Source organism: Quercus suber, unplaced genomic scaffold (genome assembly GCF_002906115.3).
Source record: "Quercus suber isolate HL8 unplaced genomic scaffold, Cork oak 2.0 scaffold_341, whole genome shotgun sequence".
In the NCBI taxonomy this organism is placed as follows: Eukaryota; Viridiplantae; Streptophyta; class Magnoliopsida; order Fagales; family Fagaceae; genus Quercus; species Quercus suber.
In genome coordinates this window covers 720466-734334 of record NW_027069793.1, presented here as the reverse complement: position 1 = coordinate 734334, position 13869 = coordinate 720466, and the positions used below count along the sequence as shown (strand labels likewise).

General features: G+C 34.7%; 2 protein-coding genes across 2 annotated transcripts; one reads left to right on the top strand and one right to left on the bottom strand.

Moving 5' to 3' along the window:
• Positions 1-1202: 1202 nt before the first annotated feature.
• Positions 1203-7877, top strand: LOC112011819 (histone deacetylase 19). Its single transcript, XM_024044156.2, has 7 exons — positions 1203-1368; positions 2083-2618; positions 4203-4643; positions 5079-5309; positions 6529-6593; positions 6701-6758; positions 7402-7877. Exons 2-7 carry the CDS (start codon positions 2091-2093, stop codon positions 7495-7497), a joined length of 1419 nt encoding a protein of 472 aa, XP_023899924.1. The 5' UTR covers positions 1203-1368; positions 2083-2090; the 3' UTR covers positions 7498-7877.
• Positions 7878-9371: 1494 nt separating this feature from the next.
• LOC112011827 (uncharacterized protein At1g76660) lies at positions 9372-13038 on the bottom strand (the record flags this gene model as incomplete). Its single annotated transcript, XM_024044164.2, is given in 3 exon segments — positions 9372-9896; positions 10704-11850; positions 12972-13038. Coding segments are annotated over 3 exon segments (1395 nt in total). The 3' UTR covers positions 9372-9687.
• Between the last annotated feature and the right edge of the window lie 831 nt (positions 13039-13869).

Below are 13869 nucleotides of genomic sequence, written 5' to 3'. Positions count from 1 at the left end.
TGACGTGTTTATTTAAAATTTAAATGATGTGATTGTACCTTTGATATATGAAACTGGGCATTTCAAATAGAGAGGATCTTGTCTAAAATACCACATCAATTAGTTAATTACTAAGTAAGTCTTCGGTTTATAAACCTCGTTAGTACTTACAAAGATTAGGCTATTTTGTAAGTGCTAGTGTTGTAATTCGTATTTTCCCACTCCCTCCTTTTCCATTCCTTATCTTCTATCTATATTATCTCAAAAAAAAAAAAAAAATCTTTTTCTTTGGTGTAGAGCAACAACACCAATCCATTCCAAAATTGGTGGTTAAGCTCTGCTGTAGTGATGATATTGTAGTTGAGATTTTAAGGAAAAATAACTTGTAGGTGAGATTTTAAGGAAAAATAACTTGAGGCCACGATACTAGGACAATAGAAAGTCTAAAACTTTTTATCCTTAACCCCTTTCAATCACCAAGTTGCTTTTTCATTACCTTAGATGTGTAAGTTATCTTCCCATTATAGCTCAAATATTATATATATATATATATATATATATAATTTACATTTACATTTACATCCGATAAGATTTGGAACAGCTAAAAGATTGAGGAGTTGTTTGGTTAGTATTTTCAAACAATTATTTTTAGTTTTTAATCAATATTTCACGCATTTCAATGCACTTTTTCATTCACTTGTATTTTCACAAATATTTTCAAATAACAATTTTCAATTTTTAAATACATTTACCAAACGGGCCTTGAATCTCTTTTTTTTTTTTGGGTTAACAATTGAATTTCTGTTTATTTAAACAAATTTAATATGCAACGCAAAAAATAATGCTTGCCAATTTATTTGATTTTTTTTTTTTTTTGTACACGTAAAGCCAAGCTAAGCCATAGATTTTTATTTTTATTTTTTTAGAGTGAATTTGCTTTTTTTTTAACTTATTTATTTATTTAAGGTAAAATTTTTAAATCTTTACTTTTTCTAATTACAATAGTATTTTTGTTCTTTTTCTAAAAGGAAAATAAGCTAACAAAAATAAGGAGCTCGTCGCTTTGGGCTTGCAGTGCAAAGCGATGAAGGAAATTCAACTTAAACCTAAAATAATGTTTTTTTTTTTTTTTGGATTTTGTAAGTCGGTCTCTAAATAATATATAACAAATTAACAACGTAAAAAAGGAAAACAAAAAGTACAGAACAAAAATAATAATCTCATCTATCAAAAAAAAAAAAAAATCTCCCAGACACAGTAATAGTAGAAATTAGAAAAGAAAGAGAAAGAAAAAAGAGAGAGAGAGAGAGAGAGCAAAAGTGGCGGTCGAGGTCTTATTCCTCTGGACTCTTCAACTCTTCTTGTTTCTGGTGTCTCCGCGGCACTAAGGTACTCTCTCTCTCTTTCTCTCTCTCTCTCTCTCTCTCTCTCTCTCTCTCTAGTTCGTTGTAAGTTTTTTTTATAGAGTCTTGATTTTGCTTGTTAGCTTTCACATCTTCTTGTTATTATTGCTTTTAGTTATAGCAGTTCTTGGAATATTTTCACTGATTAGATTTGTCCTTGTGTGCCACACTTTTTTTTTATCCTTTTTTTTGGGGAAAAAAAAAAAAAAAAAAATTTGTATTTTCTTTTGATATATTATTAAAGATTATTGTGCCAAATTAATATTTTTATTTTCTTAATACACTTCTTCTGTGTTTTCTTTATGTATCAAATTAACATTTTTATTTTGTTACTACACTTTTTTCTGTGTTTTCTTTTTGTATCATCATGCCTGTGTTGCCCAAACTTGTTAATTTGGAATGAAAGAAGAAGTCTGCTATCTCATACTTAATCCAAAGAAAGAAAAGGGTCTCTCTTATGTGCTTTGACTAAGTAATTTCTAACCTTTTTTTGTTAAATATGTACATGGGTGTTTTACTTTCGAAATCAATTTGTTTATTTGTTTTTCAATCTGACTTCAAATCCACATTAGGTTCTTAGTGGAACCAATTGTAGTTAATTTGCTTTAGGTGGAGAGCTGGAAACTCTGTTAATATTTTGATTTATTTGGAAACTGTGTTGTTTTTAATCTTGATTAGCTTTGAATTCACCTCTTCTCAGATCACATTATGGAAACGGGAGGCAATTCCCTTCCGTCCGGCCCTGATGGGGTGAAGAGGAAAGTGTCATATTTCTATGACCCGGAAGTTGGAAATTATTATTACGGACAAGGTCATGCGATGAAGCCTCATAGGATTCGAATGACACATGCTCTTTTAGCCCACTATGGATTGCTTCAGCATATGCAGGTCTTGAAGCCCACTCCTGCTAGAGATAGGGATCTTTGCAAGTTCCACGCTGATGATTATGTGAATTTTCTTAGAGCCATCACCCCGGAGACGCAGCAAGATCAGCTGAGGCTGCTAAAGAGGTTTAATGTTGGTGAAGACTGCCCGGTATTTGATGGTCTTTACGCATTCTGTCAGACTTATGCTGGGGGTTCAGTTGGTGGTGCTCTTAAATTGAATCAAGGAGGCTGTGATATTGCGATAAACTGGGCTGGTGGGTTGCATCATGCCAAAAAGTGTGAGGCTTCTGGATTCTGCTATGTGAATGATATTGTCTTGGGAATTCTGGAGCTCCTCAAAGTACATGAGGTTTGTCAAATTTTCTTATCTTGTATTTGTTTATTTTCATGCATGAGATCAGGACCAATTCAGGAATGTATGTTTCTTTTTGGTATGTTACACACCCAATGGGGCCTTGAAAAATGACCTCACCCTCCACCCCATTCTTGCGGGAGTAGAAAATGCCATTTGAACTATAGCTCATTGGCAGTTCACATTAATTCTTGAATGAATTGAACTGAATTTATAAATCATCATGGAAAAGTCCATGTAATTTTTATTGTTGTTGTTTGTTGTTTGATGAATTGGTGAATTGGAGGAATCAGCTTTTTGAATTGTTAGGTTTTGAGATGTGTTGTCTACACTTCAGATGATAAAACACCATACAGTTACATATATAGACCCTCTCTCTCTCTCTCTCTCTCTCTCTCTCAAGTTCATCACTAAAAAAGTCTGTTTGGTTGCCATTCCTTGTCTATTTTATTATTCATGTTGAAGGCACTATTATTCTACTAATTTTAGAAGAGCTGCAGATGCCTTTTTTTCTGGTTGATTTTTTTCCTGTCGTACTCTCTAGTTCTTTGTTCTTCTATTTTGAGATGAGCAAGAAATTTTATTTTCTTTTTCTTTTTGAGGTCTAGTTAGAAGTTACTCATCAAGCTTGTGTTAAGTGTGATATAAAGTGTAACACACATATCATGCAACTGATAGTGGTATTATGTTGATCTATTCATTGCCTTTTCAGCTACTTTTGCCTTTGGTATAAATGTTTGATAAACATTTTGCTCTTTCTAGGAAATTACCATCAAGTCCTGCATATGCATAAATACAAGTGATTAACAAAAATGACTGCATTGTCTGTCAGTCATTTTAAATAGGAGTTTCCATGCAAAAAGTGCTGTTCATTAATGAGTGCACTTTACATAGTGTTACCATTGTTTGTATCAATCGATCCCCTAGGATGCCTTCGAATATAATTGTTTGATTGGTAATTGCTCATTATTGTTATTTCTTTCTTGCCAATGAGGTCTAACTCAAATGACACCTCCACGGCTCTACCCCTTGTAAGAGCAAGGTGGAGGGTGGGGAAGTTCATTACTCATCAGGTGTGTGCATAACTTACCAATAAATATATATATATATATTCTTCTTTATACCAGGATGCCTTCTAAAATGAAAAAATGCAAAACTTTAAAGTCTGATGGTTATTTTTTAATTTGGGTGTTGGGGTGTGATAACAGTTCTTGGACTGACCAACATCATGAGGTATGTTTTTGCATTTGTGTCACCAGTCATTATCAGTGCAAAATTTCGCTTTGAGATATGCTTGAGTTCAAACAATTCTTGAAATAATTTGATGAATGACAAGTTGTTTCATGGAATTTGGCACGAATTGTTGCTAAGCTTTTGTGAATGTCATGGATTAATGACAAATTGACACCAATCCTTTTAATTATCGTGTTCATCATTAGTTTTATTGTTTTCAGATGGCAACTTGAATTCAGCTCTAAGATTTTGGCTGGCTGAAAAAGAGATGTAGCAAATGATGTGTTACTATCTACTGTTTGCTGTAAATGGTCATCAATATAACTCTGTGTTCTCATATCAATGCAGCGTGTTTTGTATGTGGACATTGATATCCACCATGGTGATGGTGTAGAGGAGGCTTTTTACACAACTGATAGAGTCATGACTGTTTCATTTCATAAATTTGGAGACTATTTCCCTGGTACAGGCGATATTCGTGATATTGGATATGGAAAAGGGAAATATTATTCTCTTAATGTACCCCTAGATGATGGTATTGATGATGAGAGCTACCAGTCATTGTTTAAGCCAATAATAGGTAAAGTGATGGAAGTTTACAGGCCTGGTGCTGTGGTCCTACAGTGTGGTGCAGACTCTTTGTCTGGTGACAGATTAGGGTGTTTCAATCTATCGATTAAAGGCCATGCAGAGTGTGTTAGATTTATCAGATCTTTCAATGTTCCGCTTCTATTGGTGGGTGGAGGTGGTTATACAATACGAAATGTTGCTCGTTGCTGGTGTTATGAGGTATTCTATATTTTTGCAATGCAATTATTGAGTTTGCTTCAGATAAACCTATATAATTTATTGATTTAAGAAGCTTAATGTTATGTGTTGGTTTTGGTTTTGGTTGCTGTATAATGACCATTTTTAACAAAAACTTTAGAAAATGCCACTGGATGGCATGGAATTTGGGTGACATTTGGAAAATTTAATAAATATGTAGTAAGAAATCAATATGTGCAGTGTAATTTACAATTATCCTAAAATTCAGGAGCTTACTAGAAAGTACAATGAAAAATTACAAAAAGCTATGAGCCTAAGATATGTGTCCTTATTTTGTATAAAAGCCCTCATTTAATTTTAAAATGTTGAAACCCTGATTTTTTAAGTATTGCAATTGTCATTGTTATAAGGTTTGATGTGGTCCTAAGACTCATTATCATGTTATTTGTTGAGCAGACGGGTGTTGCACTTGGGATTGAAGTTGATGATAAGATGCCACAACATGAGTATTACGAGTACTTTGGTCCAGACTATAATCTTCATGTAGCTCCAAGTAACATGGAAAACAAGAACTCCCGTCAATTATTGGATGAGATAAGAGAAAGACTCCTTGATTATCTATCTAAGCTGCAACATGCACCAAGTGCCCAGTTCCAAGAGCGCCCACCTGATACACAGCTTCTTGAGGTTTTTTTTTGCATCTCTTATCATCATTATATTGCCATGGTATATGTTGTCCTCATTTCTTCTCTGCCTAACATTTTCAAGTAAGTTCTATTATGAGCACTAAACTGATAAATCCTTGTTCATTTATGCGACATTCTTAAAAATAAATAAATAAATCTTATTTTCTCTCTCTCTCTCTCTCTCTGAAATAGTGATTAAAAAAAAGGAAGGAATGAAAAATGAAAACCACTTTATAGAGCTTAAATCTCAGAATTAATAATTATGTAACTCTCTATGTTCGTCCAACTGTGTATTCTACCATTGTGGATGTTAGATCAGAATAAGTGTAATTATTCAAGTTTTCTGTCTTTTATGATGATATATTATGATTCTAAACTGTGGATGTTGGATTTGCAATTTATTATTTGTGGAGTGATACATATAGCTTAATCTGAAGGCTTTGGTGTTAATGAGGAAAGGAGTAGAAATTAGTTGAAAATATGTGTGTGGAAACTGGTACAGAGTGCTTTGAAACTTGTGTTTAATATATGGTGCAGGAAATTTTGCTGCATAATTGAGAATTCTTAATTGTTAGCACATACATACATAAAAGATATGGAAGTCCCAAAATATCCTCATGGTAGGAACCAAAACACTATTTGATTGACTTGACCCATCTAGAATGTACTTCATTATGGCTACTCATTTCAAAATATTTTTGTTCCTTTTTGTTTGTTGCTTAGAGTGCTTACTTTGTGCCACTCTCATTTTATGGCTTAGCATGCAATGGGAAGGACTTTGGATGTTAATACTTTCTTTCTTTTTTCTTTTTTTCTTTTTTCTTTTTAAAATTTCAAACAATCACATGCATTGGTTGCTGCTATATTAAAACCTGCTATAGTCATACTTGGCTAATCCAAGCTTAGGAGAAGTAAAGAGTATGCAAATATGTGAAATGTTAGTGTTATGCATGTGCACACTAGATTAGTGTGAGTTTCTAGAAAAGTAAAGCAGAACATCTAACTGTTATTCATGTGCTCTTTTGGGTGTGAGTTAGCACTATGCAGTCTTGTTTCAAACCCCATTTCCCTTCCCGATATCATGTTTATTGTCATTATTTTTGTCGCCATTATTTTGGTCTGGTATTAGATTGCTTATAATACTTTGATGTCATTGCCTAAATTCCAATATATAGGTGGAATTTGTCCAAGTTAAAGATTAAAAATGTTTTTGTCTTCAGGATGATGAAGATCAAGATGATGGAGATGATAGATGGGATTCTGACATGGATTCTGATGATGACCGGTATGCAAAGTACCCCTCCCCTCCTCCTTCTGTGTGTGTGCTCACACAGTCGCGCATTTGTTTGTTTCTTGAGGTTGCTAACAATTTTGTCTCTTTCTATTGCGCAGTAAACCTTTGCCAGGACGAGTAAAGAGAGAATACATCGAATCTGAACCTAAAAATTTGGTATGTTCAAATCTGTTATCTGTTTCTCTCTGTAATTACCAAAATTAGTATCACACAACTTAACTTAGTTACACAGCTAGAGATTAATTTGTCTTTTCTGGCTTGATTTTTATTTAGTTTCAAGTGGTAATTTATCTCTCTTCTGTTATACTTGAAAGTAAAGAAGTGAGGTCAATGTTTCTATTCCTGATCAAGAAAAGGAATTCTGGTTATAAAGCATTGAATCTGTTCTTCAATGTAATGTCTCCACTGTTGGTCATTCACAGGAGTCTTGTCTAGATTAGGCAAGTGGCAGTTATATTGGTCTTCTTTTACCCTTTTTATTTTTCCTTTTTGTCTTTTATTGGGGACTCGTGAAATGTTATTTTAAGTTCTCCCAATTGGGTTTTGAAGTTTACAAAAATGCGTCTTTTCTTTTCTCTTTGCCCCCTCTTTAAACTATATGAAAGTTATGGCTTATAGTCTTCTGCTTCTTCTGTTGTGTTAAAAGTGTGTAATATTCTGTTTACAAGTGTTGTATAGTTCAACTCTAGCTGTTGAAAGTGAAGTTTATTACATAGAAAAGAGTCATTTGGGGTTAACATCTCCCTTGTCTATTATGCCACTATCGAAGGCATTAATTAAGTACTTTTGTGACTTTCAGGCACCAAATATGATGGCAATAGATGAGCCATCCATCAAAGTGGAGCAGGATAACTCGAACAAATCATCGGATCAACACACTGATATGAACTCATGACCAAAGATCGATAGAGTGCCTCAATAGCATGCAATATTTGTACACTTGTATCTATTGTGGCTTCAATCACAGCATTCTCACATTGTTCAACAGGATTGTTTCAAACGCTTTATTGAATGGGCGTGAAAATTTAAAAATTGTGATCCTTATGTGCCCTTTGTTCTTCCCCTGTGTGCATATTTCAACGATACCATTGGTGTTATTAGTCGCATTTTCAATTATCATCCACAATCAATTATTTTGAGTTCTCTTCACTTGGTTGGTGGAAGATATTCTTGTAGTTTGTAATTGTAAAACTGTTGTAGTACCTTGAGATACTTTCTGCATATTGGCTGGCCAAACGACATACTTATCTAAGCCATGAGGCAACTTTTATTTTTTTTTTCTTTTGATGGTGATGGCATTTTCTAAACTTGAATTTATATGTAATGATTCATGCCTAAGCTATTATCTTATGAGCTCTTTGATAAATTATTTAAAAAATAACCCTTACGAGGGAAAATTTTGGGGGCCTAGATAATGTCCTAATTCTAGTTTTAATCAAGCCATGAGAATTATTGATTTACCAAGTTTTACCTTCTTCTCTCTCTTCCTTTTTCTCCTTTTGATAATAGTAAAACCCTTACATAAGGTTTAGTTTTTATTGAATTTAATATCCGCTCGACATCCAGACTCCCAAGAAAGTAAAGCCCGAAAGCCAAGATGCCTTAAAATGCAACTATGCTTGCATTTGATTTAATTAAGAATCTCAAAAGACTATTATTTATGGAGGATGTAACAGTTTATTTGGTACATTCCTAGAAATCCTATAGAAGTTACTATTAATTTTCTCAAAATATCATTAACATTTCTAGAAATTATTTATTTTTCTCAAAATACCATTAAGTTAATAAGAAAATTAATATGAACCGCAACTTAAGTCAATTATCCTAAAATATATAGTCTAATAATTTCAAATAACACATGCAAATAGAAAATAATCATTTCAAATTCTTTTTTACAATGGTTTATGAAATCATCTTGCTTTGTCAACTAAAATTATTTAAAGGACAAACAATTCCAAATAAAAGAGAGAAAAATCAAAGCAAAAACTAATATTTTCAAATAACATGTATTAAAAAAAAATTATCTCAAATTCTTATTTTCAATGGCTATGAACATGGTTTTAAAAACCAAACCAAAGATAAAACCGTTTTTGCCTCTAATTCCCGATTCAATCCGGTTTTTGACCGGTTTTAGCCAATTTTGACCGATTTTTAAAACCACGTTTTGAACTCATCATGCTTAGTAAAAAAAACTAATCCTTAAAGGGTGATGAATATAACCAGTACACTTTTTATTAAAAAAAAAAAAAAATTTAAAAACATTTATACGAAACTTCTACCCCAGCCCCAGCACATGCAATGGAGCCGCCAGATCATGCACATGCAATGGAGCCGCCGGATCATGAAATAGTAACTGCATCTCCAAAAAATAATCCCAAGAGTTGTATAATTATTACTTTAAAAATAAAAAATAGAACTTTTCCAAACCAAACCATGGTAATGTATATACCCATCATTCTAAAAAGAGAACCCACCTTCCAATAAAAGTAAAGTTTGGTCCCTCGAGCTACTATATGCTTGGAAATCCTCCCAATCCTAAAAAGATTACCCAATCCCCCACACAACGCCTGAGGTTCAAGGTCTGGCCCATTCTCCAACCTTACCTTGCCTAGATTTAATATCCTGCCAATTAGCTCATCCAACACTTACTAGTATTTTAGTTCATATCGGCCCCATTAAATTTTTTTTTTTTTTTTTAAAAGACTCCCATTTGATAAAAAGATTTTTCACAATTAGGACCGTCACAGCCCCCAAAGATAGTACAGAAAATACTCCAGAACATCAGCTAAACTGATGTTGCAATAGTTGTTCCATAGTATAAATGACTTAAACCAGTTGCATTCACCAAATACATATAATTAGATGCACCACCTATGTAACTTAACAGGAAATAGGAGCATAGAGATACATTCATCAATCAGAAAGATCACGTCACACACCTGAGAGAGAGAGAGAACAGGTTAGATCATAGGTTAGACCATTCCATCTATCACGGAGAACCCCAAACAAAAGTGTATGACCAAAGAAACCTGCAAACTAATTCACATCGGAAACAACTGACAACCTATTTTGAACTGATTCTCAGTCAATGCCAGGCAAAATCTCCTCTGCCTTCTCTTACGCTTCTTCCTCGCCTATAGTCAACTTCTGCATCAGAGCAAGACAAACCCAGCGGGTATTTTCTGCTACCCTTTTTGGATAACTCCATCTTCGAATATATGTCCTCTTCATCAGTCAGAGTACCAGGCGTACTTGATCCGGAGAGATTGCTAGGTTGTCTCCGTGATTTATTTTCTGGGTACGCATGAAATGAACATTATTGCCAGCAAATATGCAGAAAGGAGGAGGAATCTTATCATTAGATAAAGCACAGATGCATCCTAATAAGCTAAAGACAACTTACAAGGAGACAGACTTACATGCAGTATAAGCGCAATGAAAGAGTTATAGAACATACATTGCCTCAATATAGTTCAAGGCAACTCCATGACAAGAACTGTCCTCCAATCCAACCTCCTCCTCACCCCCCCAACCCCACCCCCCCCTCCCAGCGCGCTCGCGCGCACGCAGAGGTCCCCACACACAAAGCCTTGACAATTTTCTCTCAATTACAGAAACTCTCTCTCAATTTAATAATTTCAGCTGCTTTTTTAACCCCCCCCCCCCCCCCCCCCCCCCCCCCCCGGCAGATCTAGTTAAAATGATTGGAAGGCAGCAATCAAAAGGGAAAAAAAGTAGGACAAATTCGGCATTAATTGCTGTCTATTCAGAATTTCAACTCCTTCAAAGAGGTCAATGATTTGATGGAGTATAATTAAGTTTATAATTTAAAGATAACATGAATCAATATGCTACGTGTGCTCCTTGCATGAAGCCCAACTCATGAGAAATAAAGACATGTAAACATAATAACAACATAAAACAGGTATGCTCCCATTGATTTTTGAGAAACCATAGAATTGAAAGCTTATGACAGATTAAGGTTGATCAGCTGTTCTAAACCACCCCCCCCCCCCCCCTTAATTTATTTTCCCCTTTACCGTGATTTCTTGACAACCAATGGAGTAATGTGTAGTTTTAAATCAAGTAATCACAACTCACCTTCATGGCCATTGCATAACACTGGCACATCACAGTATACACCCTCATCAAGGCTTTTTTGACTCCACAAGTTTGCTTGTGTTTTCTGAGCTTTCAGTCCTTCAATCACTGATGCATGTTCTGTATTTTCTTCCATAGGTAGTTTATTAGAGGTAAAAGGAGTCATGGTAAATGAATCCTCAATTACATCATCAGAAATCTCCACATATTGGGTGGTAGTAATAATTTCATCTGCACTGAACCCAAAGGATGCTCTGTAAGCTTCTATTTCTTCGACATCTTGCTTTGGGCTCTTATTGTGCCTGTTCTGATGTCCGCTTCCACCAGAAGGATAAACATCTGAATCCTTGGACACACTTAACCTCCCGCCAGTATGAGGAAATGGTGGATTATGATCCAGATAGAATTGAGCAAATGTAGCAGGGCAGAAGAAATTAGAATCTTGAGACACCATGGAGGCACTGGTCGTGTCATGCCCAAATAGCCTGCCAGAACCACTCCTTGGATATTTGCCATTTTGGGGAGAAATTGAAGGATCCCATTGTGTGGTAAACTCCCGATCAGGAAACGAGGATCCCATTGGTGATCTGAGACTGCTAGCTGGACTTCCTGGATAAAGTGAATATGTTGCTTGAAGATCGTTTGCACCCATGTAATTGGTCTTATTAGTGCCTTTGAGTTCCACTGAAGATGAGAGGAACTGAGCAAAAGGCACATCTGGAGAAGAGGGTGTAGTAAGGTGAGCCAACTCTGGTGGGGGAGTGAGAGGAGCAGTAGATGGCTCAGTTGTAAAGGTTGAAAAAACAGGAGGAGAAACGAGCTGTGTTTCATGGGCATATGGCCCAGTCGCATACATTGTGGATGACGGACCTCCAGGTGAGTTGGCAGATAGTGACAAGAAACTGCTGGGTGATTGAGCTGTTGAAGGGAGTGCAGAATTTGTAAAGGATGCTGGTGATGATGGTGGGGCAAGTAGAGATGGAGCTAGTGCAGTAGCCTGATTGGTCAACCCAGCAGCTTGAGGTCCATTTGGCTGGGTTGCGGCTGCATTTCCCTCAGGAATACGAGATGCAGGTACAATACGCCTTCCACCTTTCTGCGTACCAAAACAAGACAATGCACTCCAACATCCTGCCCATCTCTTTCGCTGTCAAGACAGTTAGGCATCATATTTCATTTAACATTTCTAAGTCAACAAAGCCTTTTGTCATATTGTGTGTTTCTGCATGAATTGAATTTACACAAGAAGATACTCATACTAAATTTTCAACAAAACAGTTCATAGTTGGCCTAAAAATCCACCCAAGTAGCTCGATGCATTAATTAAATCTTTGTTCATTCTGACCATCCACCCAGTTCCTTTGTTTTGCATGCATGATCGTGTATATGAAGCCATATAATAAAAATCTAGAAAATTAAACTGACTTACCAATTTTCACTTCTCAATAGTCTGCTACAATGCAAAATGTCATCAAGCTAAAAGGGATATTGAAACTACAATTAGCAGTTCAAAAAAAAAAAAAACTTAGAAAAGGGTATCATTTAAAAGAATACCATATTTATTAATGCTTAATATCATATTCATGCAAAGATTTTAAGGGGAAAAATGAGGAGACACGCTTTATAATAGTTAATAATGAGCTAAAATGAAGTGGGACAATGGGGTTTCCACAATTGAATCAGTTGAATTACTCCCTCTTGAAGTATATGTTTTGGAGATCTAACTCAAAGAAAAGCCTAAAAATAATGTTGACGTTGACAAGCAAAATTTAACTAGGATGGCGTGATCTTCACTCTGAGTAAGTGGGTCAAAGCCAAAGACAGTTTCCATCAGATCTGACAGCTAATTCTGTGAAACTAATGCATTCATTTTCTGGTAAAATAAATTACCAAAGGCAAACCCTTTTCTAAGTGTAATCCAGAGCCTGAAAGTCTCTCTGAGCAAACAACAATTTGTTTTTCTTTGTCTTTAACTTAGTACAACTAAACTTAGAGAATTACACAAGTAGTTAATGGAGTTAGTTGTTGTTGTTGGTCCTTTCTTTTTTGGGCTAATTAATCAAATGGGTACCAGTGCCAGCCCAGATCTGGGCAACAAACTACATGCGAATGCTTAAACACGGGTTTTGAGTTGAAAACCAAAACCCAAATAGAAAATGCAGAAATCCAAAACAAAAACCCAGATCTGACATCAAATCAAAGCCCCCAAAAGACAAAAAAGAATGAACAAAGAACCAAAAAAAATCAAGACAGAGAGAGAAGCAGTACCCGTTCTTGCTGAGGGAATCTATTTTGCTCCGAACCCATGTATTATACAGAGCTGAGACACTGTGTGAGTGAGCTATCTTCAGTTTCTTCTTCAGCTTCTTGTTGTTGTTCAGTTAATATTAGTTAATAGTGGGTTTGAATTTTTTGTTGTTAGTTAGAGAGTGCAGTAACTAACACACCCCAAAGAAACCATTCTCACATTTCTTAAGCAGAAGCTGACACCATTTAGATTTTGCTCCAAAGAAAGAGAATGGAAAAAAGAAAAGTTTGGGAGAGAAAGATCGATCAAAATTAATTTAATGATAGTACTACGAATAAAAATAAATAAAAACAAAAGAAAAAGGATATCGATATATATTAATTAATTATTGATTAGAGGACAAGGAAAGACAAAAGCGAAAAAAGATTCAAGTGATAGAGATGGAGAGATAAAAAAGAAAGTGACCCACCAGTGTGTTGTTGTGTGTGAGAGTGTTAAAGAGAGAGAGAGAGAGAGAGAGAGACGATACTAGTTTTTTTCTTTTTTAAGTGTTTTATTTATTTAAAGAACTATTGTAGAGTGTGATTCGACTTTGAATAAATTTATTTTGTTTAAAAATAAACTGTGTACAAATGTAATTGTATTTTGAAAAAAAAATTAAGTTTTACAAAGTTATACATAATAATAAATTGGAATTTTAAGTTACAACAAAGTTAATGACTAACAGCTATAATCTATAATTCATAATATATATAATTAAAGATTTTTTTTTAGAACATAAAATTAAATATATTTGACTTTTGGTTAACCATATAATATTTTGCTACTTAATTTCGTGTCCTCACAATCTTACATGTAAATTTTTTATATATATTTTATTGACTTAAATTTAATATATTTAACCCTCTTTAAAGTATA